Here is a 19180-nt window from a genome sequence, read left to right on the forward strand (position 1 = left end):
TTATACTAAGTTATTTATGAAGGCACACTTGCACTTTGTTAATCAAGCCTGCACATTGTTGGGAATTTCTGTTAAATAAAGGCTCAAAAACAAAACAGTGTCTTTTGTTCTCGTTTGCGAGCCTTTAACAGAAATTCCCACCACATACACCAGAAATTTACAGAGAAAATGTTGATGAAACACAAAACTCCATTCACCAAAAATGTCCATTGCTTCTGTGATTTTTATGCTGATTGTAATGGCTATTATCACATGGGACTGCCAAGAATGCCATGAGATATCCCATCAGGACTTTTCTATCAAACAATGAAAGCAGGCAGACAAGTTTGGATTTCTTCTCTCTCTCTTCTCACTAATTGCCTTCTCCCTCTCTCTGTTCTCCCTTTTTGTGTCTTTACAGCTACATTGGGGACCTTGGAATTCAGTTTGCAGTATGACCAGGAGAACAATGCACTTCACTGCACCATTAACAAAGCCAAGGTGAGCCGCCATGATGACGATAATAATGACGTTAATTTGCAGCCTCTACATTTACATCAAACATTTCTGCTTGGATATTTACATGGATTTTAAAAGAGACATTCTGTAAAGAATCCTTATGAACACAGTCTTCTTGCAAATCAAGTGTTATCTGTGACACATGACTTGTCTCTGCTTTATATAAGTCAGTATCAAACTCTTTGGTTATACTGAACATATGAACATAAAACAAGCCAATTTCAGCAACACATTTATAGCAGTTGCTTTAAATTTAGCTAAACTGATCCTAGATATTGTGGCCATATTATTTGAGTTTTACTCATCACTGACTGTACAAACATCTGTCACTATACCTTGTAACAAGGCGATAAAAGGTTGATTAATATAATATCAACGAAATGACAGTTTATCACTACGTTTTGAAATTGAATTAGATGACTGTCGGACATGAATATTTTTGCAGCAGCCTACACGTACTGGCAAAAAGGCTGTGTAATAGCAACATAACACGTCCCACAGTTCTCTCTGTGAGAGAGATATTTACATCTATTTTCATCTCAGAAAGCATTTATTATTTCTAAAGCATATTGCTAAACAAACACACTAAAAATGTGCATCTCACAAATTGTGTTTCTGAGCCTAAAGCAGCGTTAATCAGGAGGTTTGATATTAACAATGACTCTACAGTGACACGCTGGTGAAAAAAGTTAAACATCTAGTATTACTGGAATTGGTGGAGACCATAACAGAGCTAAAAGGTGAATGAATATTTGACTTTAACGGTTAAATGTTGACCTAAAGCTACCTTAACTGAAGAGAACCCTTTATTAATAATAGGGTATTATCAGAGCAGACCTTGGTTTAATTTCCTCTGGGTTATTATTTTAGGTACATTATGTGTATCACTGTAGTGAGAGGGACATCTGTTTTGTAATCTGCTCCTGTTTAAGGTGTTAGTTTGCCGGTGCTGCTGTTAACTTCCTCCATGTTTAACAATTTTTCTGACAAATTCAGAGCATTTTTTTAAATAATTTGCTTTAGCACAACAGCATGCACTAATATTGCCAAGCTCACAGTTCTCTAAGCTGGTTGAGTTTCTCTTTTGAACAAAAACACTGTTCTTCTCACTCGTTAATTAATTCCAATCAGATCACGCATCTTTCTTTCTCTACGGATTGAGCCACTGTCAATGAAACTCAACACTTCTTGCAGTTGTTTAAAATTCAAAGTCTACCAGGCCAATGCCAACGTAAACTGGAGCTGCCAGTAAACCCTTCTCACAACAGACATTTTGAGTCATCGTAGCAGGAAAAAAAACAAGTGTTTGTTACATTAAGGGGTCACAGCAAGCCATGTCAGTGAGCCAGCATGCACAATAGGGCCCTAAAAGTTTAATATTAAATAGGCAAATAAAGAACTATGTAATTATGATATAAATAATGTATAATAATATATTGTGTACGTTTTACAATAAAGCAATAATTTGTGAAATACTTCAAGAAATTAAGAAAAAGTTGTTTCTTATTTCAGGCAATCACTTGCCCTGTTTTTTATAATTGAGTGGCACCATCATTTAACACTTATTTGTATATTTCAAACAATGCATTCATGCGATTTGTTTGAAATGTATTATATAATTTCTTTTTAAATGTATTAATATTGAGAATGTTGAGTTCAGTTGCACACCTAAATTAAATGCTAAATTATTAATGCTAATATTCAATATTTGTTTGATCAAGTTAAACTGCCATGCCAATACAGTTTTATGTAATTAACTTTTTGTTTGTTTTTTTCCCAGTTTTTCATTCACCTGCTATTTTATTTATGTATTTATGTTTGTAAGAGCAGCACAGCTGAAGAGCTAAAACAGTCTGTACTGCATATCATGGGGCACTAGATCAGAGTAGATTAATGGTGTATCTGAGTCACTGCTGCTTACAGGCTTCCTATTGACAACCAGATTAGCATTGATGAATTATTCAATTCAGAAATTTACATAAACCAAACATTAAACATATTGGAGGTGGACTACAATAGCCAAACCATATCTAATGTTTAATAATTTTTGTGCAATATATCATAAATATGAGTCCAGAGGATGACAATCCTCTCTGATCCCCGCTCCTGTGTTTTTGTGATGAAGCGGTGGCTCTGACAGCCATGGCTGCCGTCAGCAGCTATAACTCTGCCTATGTGTCTGCCTGAATAGCTGGTAGGGAGGAAAGTGGGAATCAGAGGAGCCAGTCTTGGCAAGAGTGTTGGACAGCAGAGTGGGCACCAGGCCATCTTGATTTATGGTGGTTATTTTCTATACTGCTCTGCTTCTGGAATTTAGACTGCTGCCTAGCCAACCAGAGAAAATGCTTTTGCTCTCTCAAATATAGTATACCCATTTCCATGATTTAATTTGTTTGCTAAATCCCTTATTTCTAACCATGGCTTTTTTTCTATTGCTTTTATTGCCAAAGCCGCAGTAGCTTCAATAGCAACCGTGACTGTGCTTATTGGAGAATGGGACACAACATTTTTTATATTGGTGCCTGCTGAGCTAGTTAGAGTGATAGTGGGCAGTGGGGATAGGGTTTGAAGCACATGTACAATGCTTATATTATCATTGTCCTGTTGGCATTTAGGCAGAAATGGACAAAAGGTCACCAGACAACATAACTTAAGCAAACAAAAGCGGTTAAAAGAGGGTGCAAAAGGCCACTGAATTAAATGTCCATAGAATGAATAACATGTCAAATGTGTGGAATGCAGAGTGGCTTATTTCTATATACAATAGGGCTGTCAACGAATATTCTAAATTCAAATAAATATTTGATTGGGGGAAAAAAAGAAGCAGCACTACTATCCGCTGTCTGCCTCGCGGGTTCTCTCCTGGGCCACTGCTCTAAACGACTCTAAACGTTCAGCTCCCAGGACAAAGTCTGTTTAGTGTCCGATCGAGCCCAGCCGGTTATTGTCTGGAGAATTCACAGCGAGTGGTTGGTTGATGAGGTTTCTATAATGCGGCTGGCACAAAACCAGGAGAAAAAAAACAACTGAGGGTGAAGAAGAAGAAGGGCAATTTGCAAAAAAAAAGTCAAACTGCGAGATAACGAGATTCGGAAACTTCTTTTATTTTGACGATGTCATGCTGAAAAGTCCAGTTCTTCAGCTTTATCCAGCAGCGAGAAACCTTTCTACATCTTATACATTTTAATGTGTCTAAGGCACTTCCTCCTCCCCCCTTCGTTCACCCACCCAGCACAACAGACAAAATCCTAACTGCATTATAGCCCTTTAATTAGGCTGTCAATCATCACCTCTGTATTTTCACTTTCTCAATTTTCTTTCTGCTCTATTATTAGAAAGCAAAATTATATATAATTTTCAGGCACTTTGTGTTTTTTTGAATACGTTGTATTTTTTTTTTTTTATTCGTATACGATGTAAAAAGAAGTAATGAGTAATTCACCGTACCGTTCTAATCCTCATTACTGCCCACTAAAATAACAAAAGCAACACAGTAATGCACTGCATGGTTTACTTCCATCCATCCATCCATCCATCTTCGTCCGCTTATCCGTTGTAATCCTCCAGCAGGGGACCCCAAACTTCCCTTTCCCGAGCAACATTAACCAGCTCCGAAAATAACAAAACCTAGTCCTGGGTCTTCCCGAGGCCTCCTCCCAACACAGTAATGCATCTGATGCATGGTTTACTTCCTTCCTCACGGATGACTCTTCATTCTAAAGGAGACGCCAGCCACCCTCCTGAGGAAACCCATTTCGGCCATTTGTACCCTGGATCTCGCTTTCGGTCATGACCCAATGACCATAGGGTCTGTGACTAGTGCAATTTCCTTCTGGCTCAGTGTTTTAATATAGATTGATTGGTTTACTTATTAAAGGATTAATGCTGAAAAAACAATTTCCAAATATTTCTTATGGACTGAAAAAACAGTAAATATTTCTAAGAGTGTCATGGAGCAATTTGGAGTCTGTGCATTTCTGCACATGGCAATATACTTTGGAATTAATTTCTAAGTGGAAATTAAAGGTGCTGTAAGTAGGATTGGGCAGATCCAGGACTTAGCCAAATAAACAACTTCTCAGTCCCTCCCCCCTTTCTGCTAAAGCCCAAAATGGTCTCCTAAGCCCCTCCCCCCACAAGGGAGAATGAATGCGTGCATGAGCAGTGATTGACACGCAGTTAGACACCCCCCTGGCCCTGATTGGGGCATTTGAACAGGGAGCGGTGGATTTTTGCAAATCGCATGACAGGCTGTAGGTGGTGCCAGAGGAGCTGGATTTTTTTTAAATGACCTGCTTCATGTAGTTCTACTGGAACATAGCGTCAGTTTCAGCAAATATGACAGAAAGTTAGTTTAATAAGTCTTATCTACTGCACCTTTAAGAGCTCTGAGCCATGCAATACTGTAAGGATGAAGGTAGCAATACAAATATCCCATAGACTCTCTTGTTAACATTTATTTAAATCCTTCACCTTGACATGTCAACACTTTGAGAGCCAGAGTATTTGATAATTACATTTTAGTTTTTTAATGAAGGCTACTCTTACATGGTAAAATGACTGCTATTGAAATCGGTTTCTTTTTTACACAATAGGTGCTTGTGTTCTTTGTCCTATGGGTTAAAACCATTTGACATATGTTGTCTTATTGGGCTATTTACCTAGTGAGCTTTGTTTTATTTTCACACTGACATCCATCCCACCAAGCAAATCACTGTTGGAGGAGGAAGCTGGCGGTCATTTGAACCAAAGACATTACAGTGACATCAAATAGTTTCTCAATTAAGCGCGGGCTGTAGGCACAAATGGTGGATGGTAGTTACAAGCAATGATGACAATCAAACATAAAATTAGTAAGAAAATAGTCACCAGTTAATGGCTATGTACTCATTGTGTGATTCTATTTAGATAAGTATATTTTAATGAAAACCTCGCTTTATGTTCCAGAAACATTTAACCTCTTCAGCTTTCAGTTCCCCACAGCTGCCTCCTGCTTGTTTTTCCTGACTTTTAATGGTGCCCATTCAGTGTGGTATGATTAAAGCATCAGTAATAGTATCCATTTGCAGAAATAATTTGGTCAAAAGGAGTTTAAAAGTATTTACAAAAATCACAATCATTTTTTATAACTAATTATAAATCACTGTCTTTTTGACAACATCAGGCTATTTAATATATTCTCACATACAGTATAGCAGGTTTCATACACCATCCAATTGTCAAACCAGGTTATTCCTTAATGCAGTCTTATCAGTGGCTAGCTAGCCAGAAGACACTCCATTTAAATAAGAATACTTTGAAATTACAGGAAGACATATTCTTGTTTTGGCAGAAGCTAGCTGCTGGGGTTGAAATTGTTCCTGTAATTTCAAATTAGCCAATTATGTGGTAAAAATATATCAGATTCTCTTTAAAAGCACACTATCTTTTAGGTCAGGGATCATCAACTAAATTTTTTCAAGGGCCAGAATTTTTCTAAGCAGCCAGACTTTCAAATAAAGAAAATAAAATGAATGTATACCTAATACGCCTATTCTTGTTCAAAATGTTCACTTTCTTACTGAATTAATGCAATTTTTTTTTTTTACATGTATTAGTGTGTCCTAATATCTGTGTCCTAAAAAACATGGAAACTCCATAATGATAACTGGCTCTTTAACTAGAAAATGATCTCAGACTATGAGGCAGTTCACGGAGGAGTGATGGTTAAAGTCTGTGATTATGGAAACATTATTGTAGTATGCAGCGTCCTGATTGGTGGAAAATGCTTGCAGAAAGAAAGGCTGTTGTCAGGTAAACATGTCACTGTCAAGAGGCTGAAGGGAAAAGTTGACGTGGAAAAGCCAGCATCATCATCATCATCAAGAATGAAGAACTCAAACTAGCGGAGAGTTTGGTTTGTTCAGCCAGCAGTGAGGTTTACAAGAATTTGTCAAAATTTCCAGATTACCAGCAAACCAAGATAAACAGTTGGACTAAAAACCGACAGCTTTTGTTTTAGCTTGTTTGTCAAAATTCGCTATTTGCAGAGTAGAGCTGTGTTTGTGTAAAAAGCGCAGTGGACTGAGCAGACAGAGGAGATTGAAATATCGCTTTCTACATGTTTATGCCGGTCTTCACAGGTGAGTGCATTGATAAGTATTGACTTTTAACTCAAAGGTTTAATTGTAGCCTATTTACAGAAAAGAGACTAGCGTGAGTTCATCTGCCCCAGCGGCCGTTGGTAACTCTCTCTGTATCGTTCCCAGTCAGGTGCTGCGTGTTTTAACACACACACATCTCAGCTAGGCTATATGTGTGGAGCTTGGGCATCGCTGTACAGAATCCCGGCATGTTAATAGAGATGCAAATACAGGGGGCTGGGTTTTTGCTCTAAATGCTTGAAATTATAAATTACAGAACGCATTTTTTCCTCTTTACATTTTGTGAATTCATGATTATTCTGCGGGCCAGACTAAAAGCTTTGGCAGGCCGGATGTGGCCCGCGGGCCGCCAGTTAACATTGGCTGTTTTAGGTGTTGTGCCAAACATACAAATTCTTTGATGCTCTATTCTTCATACCTGGTTGTTATATGGGAGCGTAGGACCATTGTTATGTTGCTGACCTGAGTTTGACAGTAGTATATAGCTACGCGTGTTTGAGTCTTTGTTTTAGTGCATATGGTGGCAAAAAATCATGCTAAAAATTCTGTGTTCCTGCAGGTATTTTTCCCAGGAAAAAAGTCAATACACAAATTTTTGTTTTACAAAAAAAATGATTGTACTGTAAGGCAATCATCAGTAAAACACTACAGTCCAACACTGCTTGAAACTGATTTTGTTGCCCACCTGACAGCTGATAACAATAATCAGAAAAAAAAAAGTGTGTATTTTGGATTGGATTTTTTATCCAGATGTAGTACAAAAATCACCATTACCTCAACAGTGCAACACCCTGTTTGACAATGCTGCTCAGTCTTAATAATTATGTAAAATTGATGGTGGACTACAGCCTTACATTTCAGGGTCAACATTAACTTTTGACAAGCAAGGTATTAAGTCTTAACTCACAGTTTTACCTCGCTAACATTATGCCATCTATAGCTTTACCAACTTCATAGGCTGCTCACTGCAGTAAGTGAATCAGGCTACATCCAATGTAACATTGCTCACATGATGGAAATAAGTCAATTTAGTCCCTTGAAATAGGCTTCAATTGATTTAAAAGAAAGTAAATGCATGTAGACCGAAATAGCTTAGAGCTAACAGCTCTTCCTCTACATGGTCCCTGTCTCTGTTGGCTGGAGTATTCAGGATGTATGGGATCAAACACAGATAAAGGAGTTAGGTATACTAAATCACTGCCCTCGGTGTGGTTCATTTCCCACAGAAGTTGCCCCTGGTGCGATTTTATCGAATTGTACAGAATCACTCACGGCCCTGGCTCCAACACCTCAGACATCAATAGAGTTTTTCTTAATATAACAGTGCGAGCGAGGTAGAGAGTTTGCTACTGAAGAGAGCCAAACAAAGCAGAGAATCAAAGATTCAACTGTATCAAGTATCTCAATATCACTAAGCGTATCCCCATTCATATTTAGACGCAACAAATTATATATCTCCAGCTACAAAATAGCCGAAAAGTCGGAAGTTAGACAGAAGTACAAAGAGTAGTTGTGCTATCAAGATGATGCACCGCGAACTGGCAGCTTTCAGAGCATTGCAGACCGGAGCGTTCCAAGTAACTGGAGGATTCATCTCGTCTCGTCGCTACTCTTTGGTCTGAACTCTCTACTGCATGCACACACACACACCGATACACACGCAGATGAATGGTGAAGGAAGATTGATTTCACGTAGTGAGTGATACAGAGTGAAATCGTGAGATGTTTTTAATGACCTGCTTACCTTTAGCTACGTTTTCTTGAGGTAAAGGAAAGGGGATATTTTGGTTTACTATGGAAAACAATAATATGCCAGTGATAATGAGATAATATGGTATGGTATTCTAAAACAATATCAGTCCCCATAGAATGTTGTTGTCAGTGAAAACTAAATGTCATAGGGCCCCTGTTAATGCAATTGTACCGGTGTATCCTTCAAATCATTGAGCAGATGGATATTGGAAGATATTTTAGCAAAGAGAAAGAGAAGCAGGAGATTGGCAGGGCAGTTGATTCTGATTGAAGTCAGTAGTGGTATATAGGTCTAAGGAAATGTGGGGTGTTTTGTTTTCTTCTAACTCCTCATTTCCACAGCATGCGTAACGGCTGCGGACCGGCTCCGCTGTGTGTCTGCTGCGTGCTCCACTTTCCGTCAATACCCACCAGGTCCGGATTTGTTGCGGAACGGCTGCGGCCATGACTGACCGCTGTAGTCACGTAGAATATAACCACAAAACCAACAACAGTTTCCATCCAGAGGAGTAGAGGGGAAACAGCTCTGTGCTGTGTTTTCAAGGTGTAGTGCAGGGAAATATGATCCGCCCTTGAGCACGGTGTATTTTATTTTGAAAATTAACCGGATATTTATTTTGTTAACATTAAAAGTTTAAAGAGGATGGCTTTCTTTGTTCATGTGTGCCCCTGTAGCAGCAGGACCCAAGGATGACGATACTAGCACGTCTCTCAACTTGTCTAATCATCAGTTTAGTGCACAGAAAGATATCAACAACTGCGGGTCAGGCTGCTGAATTAATGTTGGAGCAGGCAATGTTCAGCTCCACTGTGATAGGTCTTGACTAGACCAAAAAGCAGAACAAATGTAAAACAAAGAAGTGTCTCGGTGTATGGAGTTAAACTGTAGAATGAATTAGAAAGTGACTTGAAAAAGTGTAACACAATCAACCGATTTAAAAAATTATTTAAATATAGGGTGATTAACAAATATAAAACAGAAGTGTGAATACCAAAAGGTGTACAAAATGTACTGGACTTCTTGTGTTGTACTGGGGTATATAGTGTATACTTAGTTTCTGTAACTTAAATTTTTGTATGGAAAAATGGGTAGGTGTAATAAGCTCCGGCTTCAGCCTACACCTTTTCGGTCTAGTTTGTTTCTTGTCGCTATGTATGTTTGACTGTTTTGAGTTACAGATGACCGAAAAAAAAAGAAGAAAGAATTAAACCTTGCCAAAGAAAAAGCACTACCTTATTAGCAGGGATTTTTTTGATGGCAGGGAGTGTAATCAAATTAGAGGTCGCTTTCCTGAGTTCCGGAAAATCCATTTATGTCACTTTTAATGTGAAAAGCCAAGTGCAACCCTAGGAGGAATGTCTTCCAGGAGAGACTGTGTGAAAAATATTTCCTGTTATACCCTTATATAAACAATTGATGAACTATTGATTCTCTGTCCTCTATATCTTTCACACATGCACTACAAACCTGAAATTATCTGGACATTACCCAGCGGAGCGGTGTGTTAGAATGCAAATGTCTAAATCAGTTGGATAGGACATCATCGGCTCGAGCAAAACCGCAAGAAAACAAACATCCAAGGGTGAAGAAGAACAGTGATTTACACCAAGACGCCAACGAAAATGTCCAACTGCGGCAATGAGATTCGAGAACCGTAAGGGCCGACGCCGAAATCTTGAAATTCAAGGGAGGCAAGAGTCTCTGTAATTTATGATCAATTTATGAACCTGCTACGTGACCACAGTATAATGTGCGTCATGTCCTGCCTCCTGTATGCACTAACCAGGCACCACCCTTCATCTGAATCAAACACGTCTGACACAGACAATCTCTTGTTGTGCGCTACATGTGTGAAAGGGAAACTTCGAACAATGTCCAGACTTGACTCATTGGACATTGTCCTGAGTTCATATGTAAAAATGGCTTATGACGGCTGGCTTTTCACTCCACCTTCTAGGGGCTGCTGGGAACACCTAAAAAATAAGACAAATGGACGGACAACACGTTGTATGAGCTGACTTGAAATTTTGCTGATTTACGTCCTCTCTGTATGTGTAGTCATACCTTGTCGTATCCCTCCCCTGTCATCCCACACATATTAAAGCTGCGTGAAGAGTCTTTCTTAAGCAGCACCTCCCTCCATAGTAAAACAAGTTTCCTGCCCTTATCAGTGAATCAGACGCTGTCTCACCATTCAATTGCAGATCCAAGACCTGTTTATTCAGCACCGCCTACACTACGACCTACCTTAACACTCCACTGCAGTCTTTCATTCTCTTCCTTCTACAGCAGACTGCCCTTTCATTGCCCGGTACACCTACACTCGTGCACACGAAAACACACACACACACACACACACACACACACACACACACACACACACACACACACACACACACACACAGGCTCTGTTTCTTAGAGATGTTTTGCCCTCTTGTATTCATTATCGTTGTTTGTATCGGTGTTCGTGCCGCTGGCTTTACATTAAAAGGCTTTTATAAAACAACTAGTCTTCATTTGTAATCCCTGCATAACAGTTAATAGAAGCACATCTCAAAAATCAGATATATAACCTACTTTATTGTTATTGTTCAACTTGTCACTAAATATTGATGAAATGTCCAACAGACATTCTTATAAGGCTATTCAGAAAGGATGAAGTGAGAAGCTGCAATTCCACTGCCACAGCAGAAATCAATTGTGATTCATATCTTAACAGTCAATACTGCTGCTGTCAAGTCTTAGACTAAGGTATTTATTCATCTGGCTTTTGTTTTAATAGGGTATTGAAGTTTGTGTGTCATCAGCTTAAAGGACTAGTTCAAAATTTTGGGAAATGTGTGGATTTGTTTCCTTTATGAGAGTGAAATAAGAAGATAGATATCAACCTCTTGACTGTTAAGTACAAAGCTGGAGTCAGGATGGGGTTAGCCTAGCATAGCAAAAACACTGGAAGCAGAGGGAAACAGCCAGCCTGATTCCGTGCAAAATACGCCAACCAACACCTCTAAAATTGACTAATTAACACGTATCTTGTTTGTTTATTCTGCACGCAAACAGAAGTGTAAAAACAGCTATTTGTCTTTTAAAGGGACAATGTGCTGTAACTATTTCTTGATTTACAACAGTTTATCCATCCACTCAGATTTTCTAGCTACAGCCCGGTTGCCAGATTTGGTCAGTGAGCACAGGTTTTTGTTATAGTTTCTGTACAGGCATGATGGTTCCAAACATGGCAACCCAACTGTGATGACAAGACTTAAAGATGCTACATACATTCACATTGCCAAGATGTAGATCCAGCACATAACTCCCCCAACTTTAGAGGTGTTTATTTTTTCTCTTTGGACAGAGCCAAGCTAGCTGTTTCCCCCCATGCTTTCAGTCTTTATGCTAAGCTAACCAGGTCCTGACTTCAATCATATCTACCTCTCAGAAAGAAAGCAAATACGCATATTTCCCAAAATGTGAACTATTCCTTTAAATGGGATACAATCCATTTTATTATTTCATACATTATTTATTTTTGCTGTCGGTGAACATGGTAGTGAGTACTACTCACCATGTGGAGGTGTTAACTTGTATGTGTTAAAACTTCTATTTAATTGTTCTGCCTTTATTAGGGAATTCTGTGAAAGTTTGTGGGCAGAAACGCCTGCTGAAGCGATCATCGTCTGCTTTGAAGTCAGCAATTGCTCATCCTTGCTTAATTTAATAAAGATTTCAGTTACTAAATTGCCAAGGGTATTACATAAACAGCTATGTTTGAGCTCAGATGTGCATGACTACCATACCAGGCATGCTACTGGAGGTAGATTCACATTACCAAAAGTGAAAACCAGTATGGTGAAGAACGCTGCAATGTACAGAGCAATGGTTACATGGAACTCTCTACATGAGCATATTTTTCAGGAAAACAGTAAAAGAATTGCTTTAAAATATCACCAAAACATCTCCTGGCAAAAAAGCTCTCCTCATCTAATGATTTGAGCTACCCAGTAGTATAGGTAATAATCAGGGTTTACCTCACCTTTGCCAGCTGTAATATTAGGGTGATGACCACAATGATGCATCATTAGCCTAATTGAAGTTCAGTAGTGTAGTGTATGAGGTTAGCCATTCTGCTTATGTTTTGGTGATGCTTTTGTGCTTTTGCTTGATTACGACTTTGAATGCAGCGCTTTTCCTTGTAACAGTGATTTTGCAATGTAGTATTGTTGCTTCTGCTTGAGTGAAAGATCTCAGTACTTCTTCCACCACTGCATATATTACATGATTATTTTATTAATTTTAAAGTTGGGTCCTGTGTTGTGTGTTGCTGCTGTTGTTGTTTTTGTAGTGCATTTGCTAAGGGCTGATGCCGAAATCGTCGGACAAATTTAAGGAACGGCAAGAGACTAGTATTTTTATGATCAAATTACAAACCAGCAATGTGGCAAAACAACAAGAAAAAAAAAGAATAAAAATAAAATTTAACATAACACACACTACACCTGTTTGAAAAGGGATAGGAAAAAGCCTGGGCTTGACCTACCCTGAGTCTTTACCATGGACAAGTGCACAATCCAATAAAATAATCTAAACAGACAATTTAAATACAAAAATACTACTCCAATTTACGTCATTCTCTATCAAGCTATATTATCATTGTATAGGCCTATATAGTTCAGTAGTGCCTTGAGCTGTGAAAACCAAACAGACTGCTTCTACTTCTTTTAGTTTTTCCATGTTCATTTAATTGCTTCCACTTTGATTTCACATGATCAATGTTCTCTTTCTTTTTCTCCTCCACTTTTACTCTTTTGCATGCTCTCATCATCTCTTTGTGTTGCTGCTTTATGTGTGCTGGAAAAAACAGCTTCCTGTCCCCAGATACAAGAAGGTAAGCCACTGAGATAAGCTCAAATCCCAACCAGTCCCTACAGTACTAATCAATACTTAGCCTTACATCCAGACCCAGTGAACCCTAATAGAAACCATCACCAACCCTCAGCTAACCCCCTTCTGAACTCCCTCTCTATATCATTTTAATGTTATTCCAACAAAACAAAGAAATGTTTCTTGTGAATATGTGTAATGCTTTGACTGTGTTGTTGGTCCCATTCTTATCTGGATGTTCAGTCATGATATTCTGATTACTCAGCAACTACTTCAATAACAAATAGTTACAAGAGCATGCAAAGCTATGTAATGATTGACTACACTGGACTGAAAGGTCAACAAATTAACTGATTAATTAAAGGCACACTCCATCCTTATTATACAAGATGCTGTAAGCCATCATGAATCAGTGTTGTTCAAGTAGTTATTTGTAATTAGTTGTGGTAATTTATATTTTTGGTGAACCCGCTTTTCCTAAACCAAAATGCCTTTCTTCTGCTTACAGTAGCAGCGTCCTGCCTTGCCCAAAAAGTCCTTTAACAATTTCAGAGAGTTGTTTAATTTGTAATTAATTTAATCTTTCTCGGTCACATTTAAAATTGCATTTCAATGCACATATCAATCTGCAGTAGATGAAAAAACAAGTGTAGAAAACAGAAAAACTTAATAAAAAGGTGTTTTGTGTGCGTGCGCCTCTGCCAACTAAACCCTTATCAGCATTAACAGAGGTTTATTTACCCCGAGGTAAATTGTTGTGCAGCAGTTGCAGTACACAATAGGAACGAGTGCAAATATAAAGAGCACAACATTGAAATATCAATAAAAGGTGCATCTGTCCTCCCACCTCAGCACAAACATCTTTGTTTGAAAGCAGCGTTTGCCCTAGCTACATCTTCTATGTTTGGCTGCTTCACCAATGCAAGATTTAACAAAAGAAGAAGAAGCATGTAGCAGTAGTGCAATGGCAAGCAAGTTACAGTACCTCCCAATAGCTGTTTAAATGCTAGTTTAGTTTAGCTTCCTGGAGATAAAAAAAAAAAAAAAAAAAAATCACAAATCTGCCTGCCTATTCAGTTTCTCCACTAAATCAATGACACATTATCAATGACACGACTGACATTGAAACTAACGTGTCCCAGCGTGACCCTGCAACATAACCCCCACCTCCACCCCTCTCTTTCCTAAGCCTCTCAATCATCAACATTGACATTCATTGGCGATGAATGGGACCCACATGCCTTGACCTAAACACCTCCAATGATCCCAGGTGGCCCTTGAAGTATTAACCCCTTTAACATGACTGTGTGTCAGCTCCCTCTGAATGAAATCAATGCCCCGTCTCATCCATCCTGTTATCTGCTGCTCCTGGTGATTGATGCTTCCCCCACCTGCCTGTTACCAGGCCAGTCAGATATGATAATGAAGACATATGCCCTGGCTGATAAAGAGGCCAATAGCACTGTGAAAAATAAGCACCCATGTGGGACATACGGCTTAGAAAATACACATGAACAGTATTAGTTCTTCTAAGGCTTTATATATAAACTGTATTATATGGATTCATGTATACTGTATATTACAAATAGCAAGTACAATAAACCTACAAATTGGACACCTAAATATGAAATTTTGTTGATTCTGCTGGTGCTAGAGATGTGCAGTACATGAATCTTAATGAATCTTCAATTATCAAGCTAATTGTAGTAATGAGTCATTATTATAAATTATTGAATTCCTACAATTTGGGTATTATTTGTTTTAGTTTTGGACACCATTTCTATCGGTATCATAATAACCTTGTATACTACAGTACAGGAGAAGCTAGCAGTTTACTTAGATTTACTTACATTAGCTGTTTAAGTTTAATTACTAATGTTAACTAGCATTTTAGTTACGCTCTCCGTCTCTGCAAGATTGGGAATGATTGAGATTTCTCTTGGCACAGCTACCAGAAGACTTACAACTTTCAGACAGGTTGCTCACGTCACATCTACGTCTTCAAGCTCAGTTTGTAGCTGCGCAGTAACGCTCAGCCCATCACCGGAAAAGTGCTTCTAATATCCTTCACTGGTCTCGGTACAGAGCAATGGGATCTGTTGGTCCATTTCTTTAACCGTCTATGGTAATAGTTATGCTTATGCTGGAAGTTTAGCATCCATGTTAAAACGGACAAACAACGTGTGGCCGTTTGGCTCAGTTGGTAGACCAGGCGCACATATGCGGAGGTTTGTTCCTCGATGCAGAAGGTCCGGGGTTCGAGTTTGACCTGTCGCGGTTTTCCTGCGTGTCTTCCCCCCTCTCTCTCGCCCCTTTCATGTCTGAGCTGTCCTATCATTAAGGGCGGAAATGCCCATAAAAAAATCTTTTTAAAAAATGGACAAACCAACCACCAAAGCGCAAGGGAGGTGCATAGAAATTACGGGAGAAAAGGATTAAGAATCTACAGGCGGATGCCTCAAAATGTGCCAAAATTTCTGACATGCTTGGGGGTGTAGTAGCTGCTTCAACATCAGCATTACCTGAAATGGGAGGAAGGAGGAGAGGTGACTGGCTATACAGAGAAGCAGAAACAACATCATGACAGGGAAGAAGCCGCGAGGAGGAGGAGAGTGACCATGACAGGGCCATGGGAGCGAGTGAGGAAAAGATGGAAGAGAGAGTGGATGACGACGTGGTAAGGAGTGGGCACATTAACAGGGACTCTCAGGAAGGGAGGGAGGTGTGTGTGCGTGTGTGTGTGTGTGTGTGTGTGTGTGTGTGTGTGTGTGTGTGTGTGTGTGTGTGTGTGTGTGTGTGTGTGTGTGTGTGTGTGCCTCACGTCTTAACAACAACAAGCAGGTTGGCTGTAACATTAAACCTAAAACATTAACCTATCTGTTTAGGCTTATATTGAAAATGCTAGCGGTTAGCCTGTTGTGTAGCTGAAAAGTCTGTGGGATCTATACAATCAGTGTTGATACAAGCATCAGTGTTCCTTGAATGGTTTAATTAGCTTCTCTTGTATTGGTGCTCTTTTCCAGGGCATATAGTGTACTACTCTCAGCTTTATTGTAGCTTTGGGGAAGGGTTATGGTTATTGTATTTAGCAGACACTTTTGTCCAAAGCGACAAAATATGAATCTTACAATAGTTAAAATTAACAGTAAACAGTTTTTAAAAGTTGCTAAGCCAATATTAAGCAAAATAGTAATAATAATGGCAATAAAATATTAAATATCAATAATAAAAATAATAAATACCATAAATATACAAATCATAACTCTAAGAATTAATTATTTATTTAAGTGTAAGATCAACAGATAAGTCTTGAGACCACTCTTGAAGGATCAACTCAGTGTCCTTTTAGGCTCTAAGCGGTCTCCATCTTTTAAATGAATCTCCAATATTTACCCGTGTTTTACCTCATCTCTGATTATGCAAAAGTTTAGAAAGATGGCAAGTTTTGTTTTTTAGGGCGGGTAGAATGAATCTATCTCCGTTGATCCTGTTCGTTTGTTTGCTGCTTCCATGGCTGTACTACCGCTGGAGCGCGCTGGGTTTGCGTATTTACAGGTATATCTGGCAACCCAGCCCGGCAGTCAAAATAGGCAGTTGATATCAACAAACAGGCCTTAAAAAACGCAATGGAAATTTCAAAAGGAGAAAATACTGGTATTAGCATTGTTGTCAGAAAACATAGTATTTCAAATTAGCATGTTTCCTTAAAATCTGATGACACTGGGGTAATTTTTTTATTAAATACAGTAAATGTATTATATATTGCACCTTTAATTCAAACTTCTGTGATATATGATAGAAAGTCTCTTATTTAAAGTTAATAAAGCTTCATGCATGCTCCCTGCAGTATTTGAAAGTGACTTCAGCGCACACTCTTCTGTTCATTATGATGTTTTCAGATCAACTCCAGCTTCCAACCGGACACCACCACCACATGCCAAACCCAAGTACACCCCTCACTTCCTCTGAAAGATGTCAAGGAAGTTCATCATTTCCAACACAAAGAGAGCTCAAGTTAATTCCACAGCATTTAAAGGCTGTTATTCAAGGGAACCGTTATGAATGAGTATGTGTGAGATGGGAGATGTGTGGATACACTGATGCATGTTACCCATCTGCCTTTCGCAGTGGTCATTTTTTACCAACCCTCAGTAATTATGATCAACCGAGTATTCACAGTGTCCTCTCGCAATCAGCAGCATGACGCAGCTGCCTGTTTACTCCAATCCAACCCCACATAATATGCCTCTGCTTAAATGGTAGCTCAGGTGTTTGGTAAAGGCAACAATAGAGGTAGATGAAGACAGCACATTAACCTCTCCAATCAGCTCTCATGGAGCCGTCTCAATAACTTTGTTGTGTGGAAAGCATAGTCGCAACGTACGGCTAAATATCAGCAGGAAATTGAGAAGGAGCATACACCGTAAATAGTAGAAAATGAAAATCAATGAACAAGCAGTTGCAAGTAAAGTAACAATTTTAGGAGCTGGTTTATTTTTGCACAGACAAAAAAAAGGAAAAAGAAAGTGTTTGTATTTCAGATCAAGCATGTTATATATAGCCGCATATTTTCCCATGTTTAGTTCACCCAGGCTGCTCCTCGGATAAGGGGGGAGAAAATAAGAAACAAGATTGGGGAGAAAGGGTCACGGCTGGCACAGAGATTGGAGTTGCAAAGTGAATGTTGACCGTGTTGTATTGCTTTATTTTCAGACCCTTCTGCCTCTCAGCTCTGCCTTGCATTTTTTTTTTTTTATTACAGTTCTCAGCGTGGGAGCAGGCATGTCTCAATGTATGCATCTTTGACTATAAGTCATTTAAAATAAGGTTTCATTCCTTTGCTTCTCCGAAGGCCTACTCAATGATATAGCCTCCAGCCTTGTGTTTTGGGTTTGTGTCTGTACTGTGCCACAAATGGTTTCACATTAAAGGCCGACAGAATGTCAACGTTTGAAACTTTTAAAATAAGATATATACATTTCGAGCAGTACGGTTCAACCCTCTGGCACCTCACGACTTGGCCATGAAAACTCATTTCGACAGACGTGGTTTGTTTTTCTTTCATGTCTGACTGTGAGGTCGTCATTTTACCACTACTGTCTCAAATAAAGGCCGTTCGCAATATGTGAATGCTCATTTAATGATCGTAAAAGAAAGATCGGGACAACACAATGTCGCACATTGTGCTACATTACGGATGCATTTAGTTAAATATTCATTTACTTTTCTCTTCCCCAAATTTAAACAAATGTGTTAATTCTATGCAGTCTCTCTCATTGCACAACAATTCATTCAATTCAATCTCATTGAACAATGAAATGTTCGAGAGAAGTAATAATGAAAATAATATATTGACTACTATCTACTATCCCTTTAAAGTTCAGCTGCTAAAATCTAGATGAGAGAAGAGAGTTGATGACAATGTTGATAAACTCATCTGGGTCACCTAATTACCTTACACTGACAGCAATTAAGCTTAATGAGCAGCAAGGAGCAGTGCAGAGAGTGGTTTGTGGATTCTTTTTGCCTCTCGGGCTACATCCAGGTTCTCCTATCTTATCAATAGAAGTGATTTGCTGTATGTAGGAAGCGAGGAAACCTGTTTGGGTTAGAAAATTATGTAATGTAAGCAATCTATTATCATCTATAATAAAGTATCAGGTTTCTATCATGGAAAATGGATTTTAGGATTATTAATTAACTGCAGATTTATAGCATGTTTGTATTGATTTTTAATTTTTTTTTATATAGTCATAATTATGGGAAGCAAGCACTAAAGCCCAAGTAAACCAACACCTTATTTGCTGTTACAAATCAAGAATAAAATAATTGTTATGTAAAGCAGAGAGGATTATTGGTTAGTGTCCCTGCCCTTAATTTACTTCCCATGACTACCTAACCCCGTAAT

General features: G+C 38.7%; 2 protein-coding genes across 2 annotated transcripts in view; one reads left to right on the top strand and one right to left on the bottom strand.

The window, feature by feature from the left end:
* lig3 (ligase III, DNA, ATP-dependent) overlaps positions 1-19180 on the bottom strand; it is a 199067-nt gene that overhangs the window by 107285 nt on the left and 72602 nt on the right. The gene's annotated exons all lie outside the window — the stretch shown is intronic.
* Positions 1-19180, top strand: part of doc2b (double C2-like domains, beta) — a 130864-nt gene that overhangs the window by 60941 nt on the left and 50743 nt on the right. The window contains exon 2 of the mRNA XM_028594936.1: positions 401-480. Coding sequence (XP_028450737.1) covers positions 401-480 — 80 coding nt within the window. The remainder of the gene's footprint in view (positions 1-400; positions 481-19180) is intronic.

Source organism: Perca flavescens, chromosome 13 (assembly GCF_004354835.1).
Source record: "Perca flavescens isolate YP-PL-M2 chromosome 13, PFLA_1.0, whole genome shotgun sequence".
Classification (NCBI taxonomy): Eukaryota; Metazoa; Chordata; class Actinopteri; order Perciformes; family Percidae; genus Perca; species Perca flavescens.